The following is a 23545-nucleotide window of genomic DNA, read 5'->3' as shown; positions in this document are numbered from 1 at the left end:
TTTGATGCTAACATGTATCCATTGAAATTAATTTTCTTGACTACTTAGTCGATTAAATTTGGAAAGCATTTCCTAAAAATTTAATCTTGGCGCGGGATTTGAAAACTCTCCCTCCCATTTTGCCTTTTTTATTTATCTTTTCCATGTAAGAAGATAATAATCTAGGCACAGGTCCTTTGGTGCGTGTAACAGAACTGAAATAGAATCTAGAGAGTCAAATAGTTAGGGTTCACAAATCGTTTTTGTTCAATCTTTATCACTGTCATTAGTGATTCTTGATCTTGGTTATTTATATTTTCCCAATACACTAAAAAAATTTGACACCCTTTACTTCATGGGCAAAGGGAAAAGGCGTCGAGGTAATAATGCAGTAAATGCTAAATTTGAGGTTCGTCCAAACCGCTGCAAAATATGCAAGTTAGAAAATACCAAATTATCATTATATTTAACGGCTAGTAGTGTCATTCGTTTGCATTTATGAAATATGAGAAATAAAGAGAAACGTTTTGGGTAGGAAGAAATAAACAACCTGCAATGGAAGTTGTGCAAGTTTTCATTGAGCTAGATGATTGACAGAATAAGTTATTGCATTAAATGGTTTTAAATAGTAATTTATGTTTCTCATATTATTAAAAGGTCTTGAATAATAATTTCAGTTTTACATGCTATTAAATAGTCTTAAATAGTAATTTATGTTTTCCATGCTATTGAGATTTCCACTTCCCACTGGGACCTAATTTATTACTTATTTATTATTATTTTTGAATTTGTTTATTATTACAAAATTACTAAATATTCTGTAAAGTAAAGGTTCATGATTGAAATCCTGCACCTTCCGCGACGAAGTCATCATTATATGTTCTCAAATTCCAAAATCTTTATTTGTTCACGATTTCCTATACTCTTTTTTACTCTTTCAGCTTAACTCTTTGACATTACTTTTTTTATTTGAATATATACTGTGAATATTGTGAATTCAGAGACTATGACGGTCACTTCTTCATACTCTTAAATAAATAATCATCATTGCACTCCTGCTTATTTGATCTTCAGACGGAAACGTCTTATTCATCAAATAGTACAGTATCATCGGTGTAACATGCATGCAGGAGCCAGACCGGTTGAATATTTATAATTAGCCCGTTGAGAAAACGGACATCCTTTTTCTAGTGACAGATGATAACCATGGAAAGAGTTACAAAACTCAAATCATCAAAGAGGATTATAGGACTATATTAGCTAAGAATGCCGCAAGGCTATCTTTAAATTTGTGAAACAGGAAAGTGTGAAAAAATGACAACACCTTTGATAAAATCAAAAGGAATGAAGGACGGTATAACATTTTTTTCTCACAGATCCTAAAAAGAAATTCTTGGCTAGATGATTATTAAACACTTTTGCGAATAACACAAAGCAGGAAAAACATCATATTCATAAGCTTTTTGCTAATCTTCATACATACAGTAGAAATAAGAGAAGACTCAGCCGATCAGTATATCTAATACATTCTACCACTATATAGGGTGATCAAACAAAGCAGAAGGATTGTTGAAAACATAGTTCAGAAAACTGAAATGTTACGAATAACCTAAACCTATGTAAGTTTCAAAACATCCCTATGCAATTATATATCAAGTCTAAAGAATGGAAAATCCAAAAAGTAAAAGAAAGGGAAAGAGGAAGAAGGGAACACATTCCATATATTAGAGAAGTGCACCTGCACAAGGGAAAATGGGTGGTGAGCAATATTTATCCTGTGGGTGGTCTATTTCAGAAAGAAATATCCTGCCTAGATCTAAATGAATAGGCAAACAAAAGGGACAGAACACAGACCATAACAACATAAGCAGATCAATAAGCCTCATTTGGAGATTGTTGTTCCTCCTCTTGAAGCTGATGCCCATGAAATTTGCTTGCCTTTAGAGAGTGCCCACTGTTACCATTGTCAATGTCCTCAGCTTTAGTTTTGTTTCCAGGATCCTGCTCTTCCTTCTCACTGTTCCACTGCTCAGTTCTGGCACATATCTCCTCACTGCCATCTCTAACTGGACCACGGTGCCTCCTCCGACCAGGACTTCAACTTCTTCCTCTCCTATGTGCAGGACTCGTGCTCTTGTGTCTCCTGCTGCGACTCTCATGGTGGTCCCTATCATCGTGCTTTCTGCTAAGACTACGATGGGACCGCTCCTCATGGCTCTGATGCCTGTAAGGACTCCTGCTTCTGTTGTGCCTCCTATGGTGCTTTCCAAATAATTGGAGTCTCAAATCCCAGTACACAACATACATCACAAAAATAGAGTTTTAGATTTTATAGCATGTTTGTATGAAGCGACTTTTAGTTTTTGAATTGGATTTTTATACTTAGTGTTTCTATTAATTTAGTTTCAGAATAAAGTGTCATCCAAATTTGTGAAGGCTCCTCTAAACACATGTAACCAACAAACAACCACCATCTTCAAGGAAAAGAAAAGAACCTAAAGAAACACAAAAATCAAAGTTCTACCTGCTAATTCTCTTCAAATGCATGAAGTTGCAATAGCAACCGCGATTGCAAGTATTCTCCTCGTACTGCCTGCAAGTAGCTTCTCGAAAATTCGTCACAGCGACCAAAAATAACTAAGGCAGTGAACAAAAAATCCTTCGTATACATATATGGCAGATGGCATAACAACTAAGGGTAGAAGCCATGGCAAACAACACACGTTTAGAATCTATAAAAGTGATATCTTTCCTTCTAATATAATTTCTAACTAATTCTATAATCACAAATTTTTTGTAATTAACTAACTAACTATCACATCCTAACCCCAAGATTGAACCTGCATGCACCACTTTAGACCTGAAAATATGAAAATAGAAAGATAAGTTAACATTTAATAAACTTGTAAGAATCAAGAAGCAATCTTCTTCCATCGCCCTGTACATGGTTTTGAATATGGGTTAACATATTTTCATAGTTAAGTGTGATATAACAGAGGTTGTTCATAATAAAGGGTTCCTAAAATTTTAGGCAATTACATAAAGCTAAAATATTTTCAGTCCAATTAACATATATACCTACAGTTTCCAATTGTTTGTTTAAGAGCACATTCGAGACTATAGTTTCTCCCTGCAAGTTTTTGGAACTCATTGTCAATCATTTTTTGAATTCCATTAAACTAAATCTAACAACTACAAATTTAATCATTGAAAAGTATTATACTCACAAAACTTTAAAGCATATGTCATCACCAAGTTGGTTTGTTAAATAATTACTTACTTCATACTGAGTTCCTTATCCTCCAAGTATAACAAAGAGACATAAAGGAACACCACAACTCGTGACAATGGATCATCAATATATTTTAAGATCTGCAATGCGAATTCTTGTTGGATCAGTTCTGGCACCAGCCCTAATCGCCTATATAACCTTCAAATCCCTGTGTACACATGTAGAAAGAAGTGCTACCTATGACATGTGACAAACCATGCAATGAAATATCAAGCTTATGAAGGATATATACCAACTTCAAAGCCCAATGGACTTGAAGGATTGTCTAAACCTCAAATGTTATAGCATCTTCAATACACCTATTTTACAACATTGTGTTTCATGCAGTCACACAAAAAAATCAACGACAAAGATTGCAAATACATTTCGCAACTAATCTAGCAAACTAAATAATACAACTTCAAGCACTCGAAATAATCAAAACAAAAGATGAATTCGAAAATACAACTTGAAGGAGTTCAAGTATAGTTGAGCAGGGATATTTGGCTATATCACAATCAAAGCTTTCGAAAAATTACATGTGTTTATCAAACATCATACCAAATGTCACACCAACTAAAACCTGAGTCCCAAATACAAATTTTTGTATTTAGCCAGCAGAATAACAAACTCTGATGGAAAAACCCTGCAAAGTTGAAGTAAATTATAAACAACAAAAAACACACAAATTATGTCAGGTGAGGGTATGAGCACATTAAATATATACCATGGATTGTAGAAAACAGTGAATGAACTTCAATTGGCAATGACATGAGGTAGAGACATTTGTTGCATTGATGAATGACCACTGTAAGCAAAACAACTTTTTGTTAAATAATCAAATACTAAATTAATTTACTTTACATATATACACTATTTCTAAATAAATGTGTAAATTGTCATTTCAATTAGCAAAGTTTTAAGAAAATTATAAGTACCAAAGTAGCAATTTACATCATAAAAGACTAAAGATAACTACAAACCAAGATCATCAAATTCTTGGTCAAGAAATGCAAGTTGAAGCCTGAGACACTACAAACGCCCTGGTCTTGCAAGTGTTATTGATGTTGGCATGTGCAACCTCAGTTCCTTGTGGCCAAGAATGTCACTGGTTATTGCTGCATGAGCTTGGGCTACACATATGCACCCATTATTCCCAAAGTCATAATCCCCAAAAACATGCACCTTACTATATGTCAAGAAACAAAAATACTCAATTTCACTTATATTTTATTATTTCATGTATAATATATTATAATTAAATTGTATAATAGAAATAGTGATATGATTATATTTTTTAATATTAGGAATCTAATTGCATTTATTATTAATATATTTTAAATTATATTACTAAATCATTCTATTATATCCTAATATTTGACAAATACCATAAAGTCTTACATTAACTGTAGTCCTAAACTTACAAATACCGGTTAACATAAATACATCACAAAAGTCAAAGTCAAAGTAACAAACTAAAAGAATAAATTGAAGAAGAAAAAATTCTCCTAATATCAAATGTGGTCTAATTTGGCAGGCAATGAAAATTGAAATAAAAAATTACATATTTGCACACACATCAATCTACATTTAAGAACTGCACCTTGTATCCTCAACCACAATTTTTTCCCTTCTATACAAAAAACCCTAATTTCGATTATCACTCCCATTTTGGTATAGAAAGTGCAAAACAATGTTGTTTTCATGAGCTATGCTTACCCCACTGCCCAATTTTTTTTTTGAAAAATCAAAAGAAACTAAAAAAAGAAATGGAAAATAGAATATCACCCACTGTCACCAATGAGGGGTAGGGGATTGTGAGGTTGTTCTCTGTGGGAGAAAGGTGTGAGATTGTGAGGTTGGGATCACATCCATGCCACTACATCAAGGGACACGTTAACCATCTTATAACCATCAATGGAAGAAGACATAAAGCCATAAACACACTGATCGAAAAAGGAGCAACCTATGAATCTTTGAGCAAAAACCATACAACCCAAACGTAAACTCGTTTTTTAGTAAAAATAAATAAATAAAACAACATATCCAGTTGAAATGTAGAACAACATACCCAGTTGAACCCAACACCACCTTCATTCTCATCATCGTCCTCCACTGAAGGTTTGGGGAGAGAGAAAACAGAGGAACAAAGCTTTGCGGGAATGGAAGGGGTTTTGAATTTCAAAATCTTCTAAAAGGCATGTACCCAATGATATAAATGACCAAAAAGACTAACTTTTACACACGTGTCAGTATAATAGACAGGGGTAATATTGTAACCGAGAGTGTATAAAATGACCAAAAACCCAAATATTTGCACACGTGTCAGGAATTTAAGTTGGAGTATTTGAATCTTTTCTAGAGGTCATTGTTTTCTTATAGTTTAGATATATATATATATATATATATATATATATATATATATATATATATATATATATATATAAATTAAAAATATAAATTTAAAAAATAAATTTAAAAGACAATCGGGAGACTAAAAAATCATTAGGTATTAGTTTATTAAAGAGTTAACGTTTAAATTTAGTTTCAAAATAAATATTTATTTTTTAATTTAGTTAATTAAATTATATTTTAAAAACATTTTAAACGAATATATCTTTGCAAAAAAATTGAATGTTTGAATAAAAATATGAGTTTTTAATTTTAAAAACTGAAATCGTAAATGAAAGTTTGAAGATGAAAAAAATTGTATTTTGTAATATAATTATTATATTTGTAAGTAATAGTTAAAGTATGCACCTTGTAGTTTTCTCTAAAGAATCTGAAGGTCTTAACAGCAAAACAACAATGGGAGCTGAAACTGAATCGCAGGAAAAATGCACACAAGAGAAGCCAAAGACTAGTCTCACACAGGAACAGTTCCTTTCATGGAAACGCCAAAAGGTCTCTTCATCTCTCACTTTTCCCAATTCCGTAATTAGGATTTTTTCTTTCTTTCTCGCTTTATCGGGTCCGTTATTTAAATTTTATTTTGAAATTATTGTAACTTCACGAGGAAATTCGAAATTAGGGCATTTTATAATTTCTATCCAATAATTTAATCCTATCGTGGATTCCTTGATTAGATTTGATTGACCATGTGTTCCGAATGGATTCCTTGATTAGTTCCTGTATCCCTAAGAGTAGAAATGTAGAAGGGGGAAGATATTTTTTCAACTGAATGATTGCATTCGAAAAATAGCCTGAGAAGAAAATAGAAAGAGGAAGGAACCAAGAATATGATTGTATTGAAATTCTTTTTGGGGAGCCTGGGTATCCCTTGGCAGGGGCCAAGGACATCCATGATGAGGTACAAGGATCATGTAAGAGGTTGACCTCTCCCAACATGATTGTACAGATTTGGGTTTGGGATTGGGGTATTTTTTTTTTCTATAACTTTTTATCATGAGAGCGGGGAAAGGGGCTGGGGTATTTATTTATGTACAATTTTTGTGAGGTCAAGTGCAAAATTTGTTCACATTGAGAATTTGATTAATCGAAGGCCTAGTCATTTATCACCAGGGATAATGTTGCAAGCAATATAAGTTCTTAGTTGAACAGATTGAAAGTTCTTTCAAGCTAGTTTTGCGAGAGACTTTATTCTAACGCAGAGAATTACCAATTTAATCTGTTATAGTCTCTAAATTGATTGTGTGTGTACTGTTTCAGGATGCTGCTGTATCAGCCAGCAGGGCTGAAGTATCCAGGAAACGTGCAGAAGATATTGCAGCAGGAACAGTCCAAATGAATGGCCGGGAGTTGTTTGCACATGAGCCATGGGTGTTTGACAACTCACGATATTGAGGTTTCTTTTTCATTTAGCTCATAAGATCTGTGGTCATGCTCTGAATACTTTTGTTGTAAAGTAATTTTATTTATGCCTTTTTCTGGGATGGGGCTTATGAGTTACATTTCATTTTCATTTTATATAAATATTATGTTGGTAAGGGTCAAAATCCTTTTTCGGTAGCGATATATTTTGGAAATATGAAGTTTGATAAAAATTAGTCTTTAAGAGTAAAATTTGATGATGATAAAAACAAATAAAAGAATTTAAAGTGTGACAAAAAATATTGGAAGATTTGTTGCACATCATAAATGGTTTCACTTTGTTGCATTCGGAATATCTCATACTTTTGAATTAACGAGTTCTTCTTAACACGCTTAACATCATATATTCATTCATGAGTTACTCTCAAAACCTTCCACATTTCCTGCACATAGAGATACCGTAAAACTCATCAAGAGTTAAACCATATGAAATTATATTTCTATCTCTAACATTATATTGAGCCATTCTAGTTTCCTTTATAGTCCATTGTGAAAATGCTTTGGTTCTTGGTTCTTGCGTATCTTTAATAGTTAGAGTAGGCAAAAATGGACCGTTTAACACTGCATCCCAAACACCTCTCTCAATTGACTGCAAAAAATTTGCATCTTGGTTTTTCGAAAAGGATAATTTTCACTAGTAAAAAAACAGATGTCGGTTAATAGATGCACCTCTTGCAAAAGTTTGAGTTTGTCCCACCATCTTCAAAAAAATCGAATACTGTCAAAGCAAGCTCTGATACCAATTGTTAGAATTGCATAATGATTATTCCAGTGGGTTTTCTTAAAAATGAACACAACTTAGGATAATCGATTATACTAAGTGATAATCAATTATTACAGTGAATTTTACAAAAATAAAAGAATTCTAGAAAGATTTAGAGCTGGCTGTTGTTTCTCAGCTAATTTAAACTACTCAAAACATAATTAACTTATTACAAGAACGCTTTAAACATTAATTAACTTGTCTTCAAATTATCTTCCAATATTTGCTTGAAATTCTTTGCCATCATCAAAATCTTTTTAACTTAAATATTCCTCTTTTACCAACATAGGAGTCTACTAATTGATTCAATGAAAATTTTCATTCAAATTTTTCAAAACTGGTAATTAATACCATTAAACATAGGTGACTTATGTATAGAAGCACCTTCTACAAAAGAAAATTTGTTTTCAGTCATTTTCAAAATAGTTTTAGGATAAAATTTGATTTAATGAGTTTTCTTGAGATTTAAATGAAGAACAAGATTAGGGAGAGAGGATCACACACTGATTTTTATACTAGTTCACTCAATTTCTGACCTATATTTAGTTTATCAAGACAACCTGAACCTGATCATGCACTATATCAAAAGATTTTCAAAACCCCTAAAAGATTACATTTTTGAATAAAGCAAAACATCAAGATTCTTGAATCCCACAAAAATCTTATCCCGTACATTGTAAGAATCTCACTTACAGACCTGAAATCACACTAAGAATGACGAAAAAGCACTAGAACAACCGAACTTGATAAGGGTTCTTCTTAGCCAACCAAACATGTGTTCTTCTAGCTTCAAATAAGCAAAACTTTGCTCCAAGATCTCAAGATCTTCAAACACCAGCTACACACTCTGTAATCTAGAGATAAGTTTTCTAAATTTGTATCACTATTTTTCGTACTAAAAAATCTCAAGTGTTTCTCAACTCTCTGAAAAACCAACTTATATTGCTTGATCATAAGTTTATTCAACAAGTTGATTTGTCCGTATAATCTACTGATTTCGCTTGACTTAAGTGAAATCAATTAATTGAATAACAATTCAACTAATTGAAGACATTAACTAATTGAAGACATTCATATCATAACTATATGCATCAAACCTTTTAACCTATTTAAAACCTTTTTAACAAATTGAAAGGGGCACATACAAGAAAAAAATAATTATCCTATGTAATATAGTATACAATACAATACAATCTTCAAACTTTGAGATCTTCATGATAACTCCAGATGTAACAATCCATAAGCTTGATCACCAATGAATCTTTATCAATGATCTTATGCACTTGCTTCATCAAATCTATGCACCAAGGTCACTTGTTCTAACACAAAAGACTCTGAGTCCAGTTGTTAATCTCTTTAAAGAGGGATTAACTCAACACTAAAATAAACCAAACTTACAATTACAAAAGAAAGAGTTTAAGGTTTAGAAAACACTTAGACATAAGAGATAAAAGACATCTTCCTTGAATCACACAATGAATGAACTACATCCTTTGAGTCATACAAAGGATGAACAAATTCTTCTAGCAACAACAGTAACACTCAATCATCCAAGAACCCGCTTGGTGAAAGTTATCGTTATACAAATACTAGATTTTTTATAGTTCTTCCTTTTCTCAAATATAGAGAGTTTCTTTTGTAGTCACATAGATAAACCTCTGAATGAAAAGTTGTTTTTCGAAATAGGTTTTACAAAACACATATAGACTTTCTCTTTCAAAACTTGGGTCAAGAATCTGAAGAGTCAAGACATAAGTGTTGCTGATTATTGATTATTTTGAGAGATAATCGATTATCGCAAAAGCTTTTCTAAAAACATTTTCTCGTTGTGATAATTGATTACCAATAGTGAATAATCGATTATCACATAGTCTTTTCTGAAAATCTTGATTTCATTTGGATAATCGATTATCATTAGTGGTAATCAATTATCACAAAGCTTTTATGGAAAACAAAATCTTCCTTGAGTGATATTTGTGCATGTTGCTTTATGACTCTCTAAGCTAAGTCCTATACATAATTTATTCACTAATATGTGACTTATTACAAAAGCTTCATCACATATATAAATAAAATATAAGTCTTCCAATATTTTTTGCCATTACTTTAAGTTATTGAATTTGCTTTTATCAATATCAAAATTTACTCTTGAAGACTGATCATCATCTTCTTTTACTTGTGAATTGTTTTTTATTATTTTGGATTGTGAATCAAAAAGACCTGACATAAGTTGAGTTAAATCATAAAGAACTTAGTGACAAAGCTAGTATATTCTAACATATGTTTTTCCAAAAGAAAAATTTAATGAAATTTGCATGGTAAAATAAGTCAAGGGGATATCAGTTTTCTTAGCAAATATAGAGAAAAATTAGATGATTAAATTATATGGGCTGGCTACCGAAGCTTGATAGAGAAGATGAAGAAGATCCCTTGTGTGATCTCATGAAGAAGAAGTGGATGAAGTGTATATGGGCTGAGGCTTTTGTTTTACTTCTTTACACTATTATTTTCTTATTTTTAGGTTTTTACTTCATCGACCCCATGTTAACTAACTCCACACTTTATGTTTATTTTTATTTCTTGTTGAGCCTATTTCTAATTTATTTTGTGCACCTTGTTTTTACCCACCACCATTTTAATTGTCGGGTCAAGGCACCTATTTTCTATTTGAACCAATCACTTTACTAATCTGCACCACTATTTTTCTCATTTTTGGGTTGGACTGTTTTGTTTCTTTACACCCATCATTTCATAGTTATACAACTGTTTCTTATTTAGACAAAGATACTATGACTCCCATTTTTTGACTCTCATACTTTACTCCCTGATGTGGCTTAGTGTGACCATTAATTAATGTATCACTATATTTTCTTTTGAAAGAATCAATGACCCACACTAAATCACGTTATGGGTAAAGGATGAGAGTCAAAAAATGGAAGTCATAGTATAATTTTCCTTTTTATTTTTGGGTTAGTCCTTTCTTATTCTAGTCTTCATACAACTTATTTCACTATTCTTACCACCATTCCTTTTACTACATGACATCCCACTTTTCATACATACAAAATTTTTCTAAAAAATAATAAAAAATAATAAAATGAAAAAAAAATGTTTTTTCTTCACATTTTGGTGTTTGTGTGGTCACTCGCGTTGCTTGATATCTTTTTCTAATAATTTAAAATACCATAAAAATATAAAATTTTAAAAAATTAAAAATAACATTTTATCAAATAGTTTTTAAGAACTATGTGATCCCTGATTTTTATTATAAATAGAAATACGTAGAAACGATATCAATCCTTATTAGGTTCAACAAATAAATAAAAAATAATTTTCAAATAGTTTTATAGAACTACGTGAACTCAAGACTTTCATTTTGAGTGGAAATACGTAAGAGTCAAGTTATTAATTGTTGGACCCTTTTTCTTTCAAAAAATATTTTTGTTCGTTTGCACAATATTTTCTTATATTTAAGGAAAAATAAATATTTTGAAAGGATGTTGTAGATTACTAACACTTTCGATACACGTAACTCACTCCTAGATACAAGATTTAGCTTCTTATACTATGCTTATCATTATGGTTTTTCTCTCAGTGGCAGAACTTGAACAAAAAATTTAGGGATGTCAAACTAGATTTTTTTATATACAGAAAAAAAAAATCTTAATTTTTCTTTTCATTTCCTCTACCCAAAACAAACACACATGATAATAGAATCCAAAAAAATATGACTATTATTCACTATCATATCATAAAATAACCACAAAAAACTATTATTAATTGTCAAATATTATCTAGTATGAAACAAACTTAAGTAGTTAAAGTAATCTCTAAGATAAGTTGTAGACTTGTCTTCTTCTAGAACCAAAATAGTGTACTAACATATGTCAAACTACATACCACCCATGTTTTATGTAGTTTTTAAGAATAATAGTGACGACTTCAAATGTTCTTTTGAAAACTCTTTTTATTCGTTGTCTCACGATTTCGATTGGACAGATGATGCCTCCACTTAGGATAGTTAGGGAGTCATATCTATTTAATTAAATGTGCAAAATTAATGTTTTTAAATGTTTTTTTTCTTTCTCCATTCTTTTGCTACGTGTGTATTCTTGTTTATTTTGTTCTTTAAAATGATAGTATTACTATCAAACTCTGGGGTAGAAGACATTGTTATATGTGTTTGGGACTTTTTTGGCTATTTTACAAGTGGAGGATTGAGTATGCATCATTCTCCCTACGCACACACCTTATGCATATCATGAGTATGACCCTATACTTGAGTCTGAGGTTAGAAAAAAAAAAGAATAACAATAAAAGAAAAATAAAAGGTGTGGTAGACTAAAAACCTAAAAAGGGCACTCTAGACAAAAATTAAAACAATAGAAGAAAAAGGAGAAAATAATACAAAAAAAGCAAGGATAACAATAAGGGGCAAGTTGTGAAAACATGAATCAAACTCTCTGGCGGATTAATGCTTTTGAAAATAAAATAATCATGATTAGAAATGACATGTGATTGATGAAAGTTTATCTTATATGTTTAATAAGTGCAAGATGTTTGTGTTAATGTTGCTTAAGAAAGTTCTAAGAAGATTAAGTTATCTAAATGTGAAAGTGCACTTTATAAGAGCACAAAGAGAAAAGAGAATGATTCCATTAAGAGAATGAAATGAACACAAGATAATAAAGAAAATATAAGGGGAAGAAGCGTAAAAGATCAAAAGAACATAAAGAACTTGAAATAAATAAGCAAACATGAAAAAGAAAGGGAGAGGAAGAGAATGAGAAGGGTGGCATGCTACTTGAGGGATGGCCCAACCTAAGATGAGTAGTGGTTGTCATCACTTGAACCAAAGTTCAAGATAAGACTAAGGGAGAAACACACATTAAAAAGAAAGGCACACTAAAATTTGGCTATAGTATCTTTACTCTCAAAATTCAACCCTTTACAAGTGGTGGTGAGGTTCCTTTATATAGGTATGGGTAGGAACTTTTTAGCAATTATACAAAACATATTTCTAGAAGGTAAGACAACATTTAGGACGTTTACCCTAGCTTAGAGAGCAAGGAGCACACCATTTTCCTTCTAAAAGGTCAAAGATGACCTCTCCTCCCTACATGTGTTGCCCCTAGGTGTGTTGGACCAAGGTCCATGGCTTTCTTCTCTAACAAGGATTTCTTTATAAAATAAAGTGTGTCTAGAAGCAAACCTCATATTAGACTAGGTTTCTCACCATCCAAACCTTTTAAAAGCCTCAAGCATTAAAGAGAAGGTACCAAACCCAAACCTACAGAACATAAGAGAAAATATAAGTCTAAAATTTATTTTAAGACAAAAACTAAACAAAGAAAAGAAAGGTAAATAAACTTCCTTCCTAAACATGTTTTTTTTCTAAACACTTTATTTCATCTTTGGTAGGGGTTAGGGGTACATAAAAGATCTCTTTCTTTAAAAAAAATTAAAAATATAAATAGTCATGATTGTTAACCGATTTAAGTCTTAAAAAGTAAAATAAAATTTTCTTTTAAATTACTCTAAACAAGAGTCACACTCACACTAAGAGATAACATAATGTATGCATTTGAGTTATCCAACTACGGGTTCAATCAATAAAAAAAAAACCTTGAAAAGACAAAATGATTTCGTTGTGTTAAAAGAATAACGAAAAAAAGAAAAGAAAAGTTTGGAAATAAAATAGAAAAAGAAGAAATAAAAGTAGAAAGAAATAAGTAAAATAAGTTTTTAAATCAATATTATTCAAAAATCATTTGAAAATACAAAAATTATTTGGTTGTGTTAAAAAAAATAACAAAAAAAGAAAAGAAAAGTTTGGAAATAAAACAAAAAAAGAAGAAATAAAAGTAGAAAGAAATAAGTAAAATAAGTTTTGAAATCAATATTATTCAAAAATCCTTGTTTGAAATAACACCTACATCATTGTTTTGGGCCTTTAGTATCAATTTCTTTCATACCTCTAGTTTAGGCCATAATATAAGCCTAAGAAATCTTACATAGATCAAAGATTGGTTGATTTTTTATCTTTCAAAAGTTTTAAACAAAAAGAAATTTAAAATGCTAACAGATTTGTCCTTAAAAAAAATTGAAAAATGTTGAAAAAATAAAATGCAAAAATTGAATAAAAATGTGTTATGAGATTTGCTTTCAAATATTGAAGTTGTTTCTTTTTTATTAACAAGATCCAGAAGCTCCAAAATTAGCGTGACCAATTAGTCAGACAAGGAACATTCTCTTTCATTTCTTCACTTCAAATATTGTAGTTGTTTCTTTTGTTTTCTTGTTTTGTCCACTTTGAACCTACATCTTGGTTAATTCTTTTTTCCTACCATTATTCATTTCTCTATCTTTGAAACCCAAATTGAGACATTTGCTTCATTTGTCATTCATACTTTTAGTTACTCATTTCAAAATGGGCAAATTGTTCACTTTAGTTGCGAGGGTCACATTAGGGACAACTTATGAAATCCTCATCAGTTTTCAACCTTTTCATGCCATTGATAACTAGGGCAAACCAAACACATTTTTACACCCTAAGACCCATCCAAATTCTCTCATTATTGGCAAACTTTCAATTCTCCATCATTTTCATCCTTTCTAATAAAGTGGGGGTAACTCCTTAATTAATCTTCTTTACCTCTTTTAAGACCCTTGACAATTTCAAGCATGTCATTCAAATTGTTTTTCAAAAGAAATGGTAAAATGAAAGTATCTCAATAAACTGGTTAGGTCAAAGAATTAATTTCAAAAAATGTAATTTTAACAAAAACAAAAGAGAAAAATGTCAAAGCAAAATGATCCCATGAATTTTAAATAGCAACGAAATGGGGATCAATTGAAATAAGTTTTCAAATAATGTCAAAGTGAAAAAAAAAAGAAAACATAATGCATTTCATGCACCATGCATAGGTTCATACCAATTCATGCATTCATGCATCCACTACATCAATTTCATGAATAAATGAGCGATCCACGCTCTTGGGTTATCTCAAACTTCTTAAATCATTCCAACAAGTACAACTTGGTTTGCCTATCAAAGCCTAATTTCTCTATCTCTAAAAGAATAAAAAAAATGAAAATACATAAGGACACCCTCCTTGCACTTATGCATCCATAAGTTTCAAAAAAATCAAACAACATGCAAACAATTGTTTCTTCACCATGCATCCATGCACCTAGTGTGAGAAAAGAGAGAGAGAGAGAGTGTGTGTGTGTGAGCGAGAGAGAGAGAGAATAAGCAAACGCGTTATTCGTCATGCAACCATGGACATAGTGAAAATAAATAAATAAGAGAGAAAGAGAAAGAATAATAAACAAATTTTTTTTTCTCATGCATCTATGCATTCATGCATATCAGGATTTTGACACCTTAATTTTTGTATTAAGGTTTCGACACCTTAAGTTGCAAGAAAAATGAAAGAATGAGACTCTCCGTACATTCATGCATGCATATTAGGATTACAACACCCTGATCCCGATACAAGGGTTTCGATATCTTGCGTTGTATCAAAAAATAAAAAATAAATTTTTCATGCATCCATCCATGTGTGAGCATAATCTTACATCTTGCATATATCATATCAATATTCAAAAAAAAAAAAGCACAACAAAATATATCATAACATATGTCAATATAATCATGCATCATGTAATAAAAAATATATAAGATGTGTTATCACATCATCATGTATCATGTTTCTACATAAGGCGAAACTCCTTTCTCAAAAAACATGCAAAAATAAAAGTTGTATACACAAATTTGATCATTATGTTTTCTTGTTCACCACTTTTAAGTCAGAATTTTGACACCTCACCAAGATTTGGACACCTTGTTTACCATTTTCAAGTCAGTTTTGATACCTCGCTAAGGTTTCGACACCTTAATTATCCCTTATAACATGGGTTTTGACATTCCACCAAGATTTTGACATCTTGTTTATTTTTTCAAGTTGGAGTTTCGACACCTTGTTTATTTCTTTAAAGTCGACACGCTATCAAGGTTTCAACACCTTACCCTTTTCTCCCTTACATTAGGGTCCTCTTCTTGAAAATGATCACTGATTTATTTTCATCTCGCTTACATTAGGATCCTACCCGTAGGAATAGTTAGTGATTTCCATTTTGCTTTTGGAACAAACACTCTCTTTATGAATGGTTAGGTTCATTTCCTTTTTGGATTGTGCTCCTCTTTGTGAAGTTGGTCATTGTATTCGTCTGGTCTAATAGTTTTCTTACTCATTATTTTCTCTGTCTCTTTTTGTAATCTGGACAAAATTAGCATTTTTATTTTTATTTAAATTTTACTACAAATAATATTAAAATTTCAAATTTTCACATTATTTAGTAAAACTGAAGTAAAGAGAGACAACAATCAACATCCAAATTTGTTCAGGTAAAAAATTACTTTTAAAAAAATTAATTACATAAAGTTAATTAAAAAATATAAAATCCATTATTTAATAAAATGAATGATGAATAATAAATAAAAATATAAAAAGGTAAGTAAATAATAAAATGAAAAAAAAGCAAAAGGAGAGAAAAGAAAAAAAAATAGTCCAATCATGTTTTTAATACTTTCACGTACCTTTTCTTTATTTTTATACCCTATTTCTAGGTTAGGACGATACCCCATGTCTCCACACAGTTGATTTTCTTTTAGAATTATATTTCCATGTGGGATTATTGACCAATACCATTCGTAATACTCACGTCACTTAGTTTTCATTTTCTTTTTTACACCTTGTTTTTATGTTAAAAGCCCAACCCACACTTTTTATTATTCTTACTGTAAGATCTGCGGAAATTAATTAATTAAGTAATTAATTAATTAATAAATACGGGAGGAGGGGACTTTTATAACATTAAATGTTAATTGGTACAACGTGGAAAAGTACTAGCTCAAATGGTTGAGAGTATTTGATTGTGTGAGAGGACTTGGGTTCAAGTCCTATGTATGCCTTTTGTGTGTGGGTGTGAGAAGCCAGTTGAGTGAGGGGTCAACTCCTTCCTCAGGTCAGGTAGCTACCAGTTCAGTCTGTGTTGGGTGTTCAATGGTAGTGGCAGGTCGCAGATTCAAGGTGAACTTGGTGTGCTTGCCCTTAGAGGGACTGGATGTGATATTGAGGATGGACAGGTTGTCTAACAATCACATCATAATTAATTGTGGACGGCGCAGTTTGGTATTCCCAAAACATGAAGGGTGCTGAGGTGTTCTCCAAAATTGACTTGAGGTCGGGTTATCATCAGATCCTAGTGCAGCCAGAGGATGTACAAAAGACCGCATTCAGGTCACGATACGACCACTATGAATATGTGGTTGTGCTATTTGGAGTTACGAATGCACCGGCGGTATTCATGGACTACGTGAATAGGATTTTCTGACCCTGGTTGGATAAGTTTGTTGTCGTCTTCATTGATGACATTCTTATCTACTCAAGGACTCGCGAAGATCATGTTGATCACTTGAGGGTGGTATTGGATGTGCTTAGAGAACACCAGCTATACGACAAGTTGTCCAAGTGCGAATTTTGGCTTGAGGAAGTGCAATTCCTTGGGCATGTAATCTCAGCTAAAGGTATCGCAGTGGATCTAGCCAAAATAGAAACTGTGCTGAAGTGGGAAAGGCTTAAGACCGTAACAGGTGAGGAGTTTCTTGGGCCTGGCAAGTTATTATTAGTAGGTTTGTGGAGGGGTTTTCAAAGAAGGTGAATCCTTTGACACAACTCACGAGGAAGGATCAACCATTTTCTTGGACAGAGAAGTGTGAAGAATGTTTTGAGGAGATGAAAAGTTGTTTGACTACCACTCCAATGTTGGTAATTCCTGATACTGAGAAGAAGTTTGAGGTGTATTGTGACGCCTCTTACCTAGGGTTAGGGTGTGTATTAATGTAAGAAGGGAGGCTAGTTGCGTATGCCTCGCGGCAATTGAAGGTACACGGGTTGGGGTGTGTATTAATGTAAGAAGGGAGGCTAGTTGCGTATGCCTCGCGGCAATTGAAGGTACACGAGAAAAATTACCCGACTCATGACCTGGAGCTAGTAGCTATTGTTTTCGCTCTTAAGTCATGGAGGAACTATTTGTATGGCTCTCAATTTCAAGTATTCAGTGATCACAAGAGTCTAAAATACTTGTTTGATCAAAAGGAGCTGAATATGAGACAGCGCAAGTGGATGGAGTATCTGAAGGACTACGACTTTAAATTGCTCTATCACTTGGGCAAGGCAAATGTTGTAGCCGACACTTTGAGTCGGAAGAAGATGCACATGTTATGTATGATGATAAAGGAGTTAGAGTTGATTGAGAACTCCGAGATATGAATCTGGGAATGCAGTTTGGGCAAGACTCCATACAATGCAACCAACTTGTTGAAAGTCACCAATGAATTTTTGAATGAAATTTGTGTGGCTCAGGGACACGATTTGGAATTACAATAGTTTGTAGGGTGGTTGGGTACAGAGAAAGGGAAAGACTATCAGATGGGAGCATACGAAATTCTACTCTTTAAAGGTAGAGTGTGCGTGGCGGGAGGACCTTTATTCAGGAGGCTGATTCTGAAGAAGGGCCATCAGAGTCATCTTAGCATACATCTATGTATGACTAAGATGTATAATGATTTGAAGGAGTCCTTCTGGTGGAACGGAATGAAGATGGATGTTGCAGATTTTGTGGCTCAATGTTTGGTATGTCAAAAGGCCAAAATTGAACACCAAAGGCCGGGAGGTACACTACAACCACTGGACGTACCTTAGTGGAAGTGGGACAGTATCTCTATGGATTTTGTGACACATCTTCCGAGGTCGACAAAGGGCCATGATTCAGTTTGAGTGATAGTAGACAAAGTGTGCACATTTCTTACCGATGAATCAGAAGTGGTCAATGGACAAGCTAGCAAAATTGTATGTGAGGAAATTGGTGAGATTACTTGGAGTACCCGAGAGCATAGTGTCAGACCAAGATCCTAGATTCACATCATGATTCTGGCAATCTTTGCAAGTTGCATTGGGTGCACAGTTGCGAATGAGTTCGGCTTATCACCCTTAGATGGATGGTCAGTCTAAGCGGAGTATTCAATCGCTGGAAGATCTATTGAGGTCTTGTGTGCTAGACCACTTGGGAAATTGGAATGATGTATTACCGCTAGTGGAGTTCACATACAATAATAGTTACCACTCTAGTATTGGCATGGCGCCCTATGAAGCATTGTATGGAAGGAGGTGTAGAACTTCATTGTGCTGGTATCAGGATGGTGAAGCCTTTGTACTTGGGCTAGAGTTTCTGCAAGAGACGACTAGTAAAGTCAAATTGATTCAGGAACGGATGCGAGTAGCTCAAAGTAGGCAGAAGTCTTATGCCGATAAGAGAAGACGACCATTGGAGTTTGAGGAAGGAGATCATGTATTCCTCCGGGTTACTCCAACCACGGGTATCAGAAGGGTTCTTAGATCTAGGAAGTTGACTCCGAGATTTATAGGGCCTTATCAGATTACACGGAGAATAGGAACAACGACGTATGAGATTGCTCTACCACCTCACCTAGCCAACTTGCATAATGTGTTCCATGTCTCGCAATTAAGGAAATACATTGCAAGACCAGACCATGTGTTAGAGTCAGATGAGGTGCAAGTGCGAGAGGATCTGACCATGCTAGTCAGACTGGTTCGTATACTGGATACTCAAGTCAAGCAACTTAGGGGCAAGGAGTTAAAGACGGTGAATGTACTCTGGGATGAGACGACACAGGAGATGACGTGGGAGATGGAGGACGTCATGAGGAGGACTTACCCTCACTTGTTTTTTTGTAAGTCTCATTTTTTAGGACGAAAATTCTTTTGAGGTGGGGGAATGTAAGACCCGTGGAAATTAATTAACTAAATATTTAATTAATTAATAAATGCGGGAGGAAGGGACTTTTATAACATTAAATGTTAACTAGTACGACGTGGAAACGTACTAGCTCAAATGGTTGAAAGTACTTAATTGTGTGAGAGGACTTGGGTTCAAGTCTTATGTATGCCTTTTGTGTGTTATTTGATTTATTATTATTTTGATAATATATTTGTGACTAGTGAGTGATATTATAATCATAGGATTATAATAGTTATCACTAAATTTGAATTGGCATAATAGTTGTGCTTTGGCCTTATGAGTGGAGGGTCACAGGTTCAAACCTTGATGGACATAAAGTAGGCTTTGTTTTTGCTAATTCTAGCTTGGAGTGGAGGTGAAAGGGCAAAGGTAAAACTAGAATGAGGAGCAGCCAAAGGGCTGGAAAAACAGTATTAAACCACTAAGTAATTACCCTTAATTGGAAATTCAAAGCACCATTAGTCTCATTTTTCGTTTTAGCACTTAATCCCAAAATTAAGACACATATAAAAGGCTATTTTAGGGGAAAAGAAAGGCTTTTGGCAGTGTTGTGAACTGGTTTTGAGAGGAAAACGAAATTAGAGAGTGAGAGAGGAGTTTTGGGTGTGCAGGGGGCTGAAGCCGAAGTATTGGGGAACCAAGGAACCTCCATCTTTCCCCAAGTTTAACCAAGAATTTCAGGTTAGGGGATGTTGTATTTATGTGTATAAATTATGTGTGGTGATTATGCTCTTTACCCTCTCAATTGGTATCCACATGCTGTGAATTTCGTGTGGCCTATTCTGAGATTGAAAATTTGGTTGTTGGTTGATGTGGTAAAGCCTTGTGATGCATTGTATGATTAGGTTGAGGGTTTTGGTATTGAAGTATTATTGTTGATTAAAATCTCTAATTTTTGTAGTCCAAATGAATATCAAATATGATTCTGAGGGTTGCTTGCCATTGTATTATGTTGGTAATGATTGAGTGGGGTTTTGGTTTTGGTTTTGGCGAGAGGTGTGCGTGAGCAGATACGAAACTTTGCAATTCTCGCCCAAGTGAGTTCCTCTCGCCTAAGCGAGAGTTGCAGAAGCTTGTTCAGGGTTTTGGTTCAAGTGTCTCGTGCAGGCGACAAATTTTTGGGTTGAGCGACTCGTTCACTCGCTCAGGCGAGATTGGCTCGACTCAGCGAGGTCGCAATGAGACCTGTAAGCGTTGAGCATGACTTCTCGTACAGGCGAGAAGTTTGGGGTTTTGAGCGACAGATATTCTCGCCTAGGCGAGAGTGGCTCGCCCAAGCGAGGTTGCGAAGAATTTTGTTACGCTTATCTTGATATCCTCATCCAGGCGAGGAGTTGTGTGTGTGTTTGGGCGAACGACGTCTCGCTCAGGCGAGTAGGGCTCTCCTAGGCGAGATGTTAGGGTGCAGCCACTGTTTCATGCTCGCTCAGACAAGGTGATTCAGCTTAGGCGAGACAAATGCGCTCACTTGGGCGAAGCACATGCCTTAAGCGAGAATGGGGAGAAGTTCAGTTTGTATGCACTATTTGAGCTGTTTGAGTGGTATTTCCTAAGTTAAGGAAATTATATGTAATTGTTTGTGGTGTTTGGACTTGAAGGACTAAGTCCTTGGAAATTCGGGATGTGCTTCGCTTGAGTCACGAGCGAGGAGTTCGTGATGGGTGGACCGCATGCGAAATGTGAACTATTTAGTTCACCGGAGGTACTCTTGTTGGGATGAATGAGCGAGGGAGTTCATTTCATGCTCAACTTGGGAATGCTATGAGCGATGGAGCTTATAGTAGGAAAGGCGGGTATGCGTGTTCGGGTCCAAGTGAGGAGCTCGGATGAACGGGCGTAAGAGTCTGTGAAGCAGGACTATAAGCAGGATAGGCTTGTAGGTTGGACCACGAGGTGAAGAGGGTCATGGAAGCACATGAAATCCCGATTTTAGAATACATGCATGAACTCATATTGGTTATGAGTGGGGGGAAGTGGGTGTTTTTGGAAATAAATAAATAATTATTTACTGGCTGGGAATTATTTCATATTTAATTATGATTATGTGCACAGCTCACCCTATCTGTGTGTGTGGCGATGATCAGGTAACTTGTTATCCGGGAGCAGATAATGTTTCAGGTGAGCTAGGAGATGCTTAGTGGCGGAGTGAGGGATCAACATACATGGGTATTTTATAAAGACTATTATTAAACTTTCTTGTAATTTGAATTATTGTTTTTTTATATTTTGGTTTTAAATCTGTAAATGTGAATTCTGGATATTTTGACTATTAACTATCATATCATTGGACTTTAAAGTTTTGAAATTTCCCGCTTGTTTGGGAAATGGATTAATTAATAAATGACATATTTATTTCTATTTTATTTAATTATTTTAAGTAATATCCTGCCAGGATGTTACACTTACTGCTCCACTTTTTTTCTTTTCACCATTTCCATCATTATTCTTCTGACCTAGGTCTTGTAATCTCACCTTTTACATCTTTTTCACACCTCGACCTAAAATCCTTTCCATTCATAGTTTGCCAGGTTTTTACCTTTTCTCTATCCGACTAACTTGGTTTTTACTTTTCTTCTTCTCTAACTTACATGGTGCACACATTCCATCTCCATCACATTCACATTGATATATTTTTTATTAATTCAAACCCATTTAGCTTAGAATTACAGAATAGGGTACTAAGAAGCAGAAAAATAAGAAATTGATGAATCTATGATGATTTACAACAATTTCCTAAAGGATGATCCAACTCAACCCCAAAATTTATCATTGAGCGCTATAAAGATGGTTTAGAAAGATCTAGAATGTGACTTTTTGTAGCTGAGCCACAAGAAAGTGACATTGGGCACTAAAGGTGGTTAAGAAGAAAAGTCAAAGGCGATTAAAGAAAACTCAAGTGTGGTGCACAACTTAAGCAACAAGAAAATGTCATTGAGTACTTAAGCTAACAAAGAAAGAAGAAAATCTTAGAAAGATACGTCTATAGTTAAGCGCCCAATGGCTGGAGCTGAGCGTAGGTGAACATTTTTATAAATAGTGACCTCATGTCTTAGTTTTAGGCATAGAATGGAGAAGTAAAAAAGTATTAGTAGAGTAAGGATGTAATGTTGTGAGGCTAGAGAGATATACATTTATGATAAATTCTATGTCTAGATGTTGTTGAAATGTATTATATGAGTAGCTGAACTCTTTAGTGTTGAGATTGGATGTAATCAATTATAATTATTTGTACTCATACTTCTTAGATATTTATTTATGTTTTCATTCAAATGTTTGTGGTTTGATTTATGCTTTATTGCTTGGATGACCTGATCAATCATCTCATTTCATTGGTTTGCATTTAGTTGAGAAACTAATCTTAAATTGTGGTGCACAACTTAAGCAACAAAAAAAAGTACTGAGCACTTAAGGTGACAAAGAAAGAAGAAAACCATGCATAGAAGAAAACCTCTACAACTGAGTGCCCAAAGGTTGGAATTGAGTGCCGATGAAAATTTCTATAAATAAATGTCTTGGTTTTATGCATTGAGTGGAGAAGTAGATAAGTAGTAGTAAAGTATGAATACAGTGTTGCAAGGCTAGAGAGAGATTCACTTATGGTAAATTCTATGTCTAGTTTTTGCTGGAATTGTACTGCAATATTATATGAGTAGTTGAATTCTCTCGTGTTGAGGTTGAATGTGATCAATTTTAATTCTCTATACTCCTACTTCTTGAATATTATCTATCATTTCATTCAAATGTTTTTGATTTGATTTATGCTTTATTGCTTGGATGATTTGATCACTCATCTTATTTCATTAGTTTAGATTGAG

General features: G+C 33.7%; 2 protein-coding genes across 2 annotated transcripts; both read left to right on the top strand.

The window, feature by feature from the left end:
• Positions 1–6015: 6015 nt before the first annotated feature.
• On the top strand, positions 6016–7206 carry LOC114195377 (zinc finger CCCH domain-containing protein 15 homolog). Its single transcript, XM_028085815.1, has 2 exons — positions 6016–6154; positions 6920–7206. The coding sequence occupies exons 1-2, from the start codon at positions 6059–6061 to the stop codon at positions 7052–7054; spliced, it is 231 nt and encodes a 76-aa protein (XP_027941616.1). The 5' UTR covers positions 6016–6058; the 3' UTR covers positions 7055–7206.
• A 9848-nt stretch (positions 7207–17054) lies between these two features.
• LOC114195008 lies at positions 17055–18181 on the top strand. The gene is made up of 3 exons (XM_028085409.1): positions 17055–17149; positions 17300–17502; positions 17829–18181. Exons 1-3 carry the CDS (start codon positions 17055–17057, stop codon positions 18179–18181), a joined length of 651 nt encoding a protein of 216 aa, XP_027941210.1.
• The last annotated feature ends 5364 nt before the right edge of the window (positions 18182–23545 follow it).

The sequence above is a fragment of the Vigna unguiculata genome, chromosome 8 (genome assembly GCF_004118075.2).
Source record: "Vigna unguiculata cultivar IT97K-499-35 chromosome 8, ASM411807v1, whole genome shotgun sequence".
NCBI lineage: Eukaryota > Viridiplantae > Streptophyta > Magnoliopsida > Fabales > Fabaceae > Vigna > Vigna unguiculata.
The sequence above is the reverse complement of the archived record's forward strand: the minus strand, read 5'-3'. Positions and strand labels throughout refer to the sequence as shown.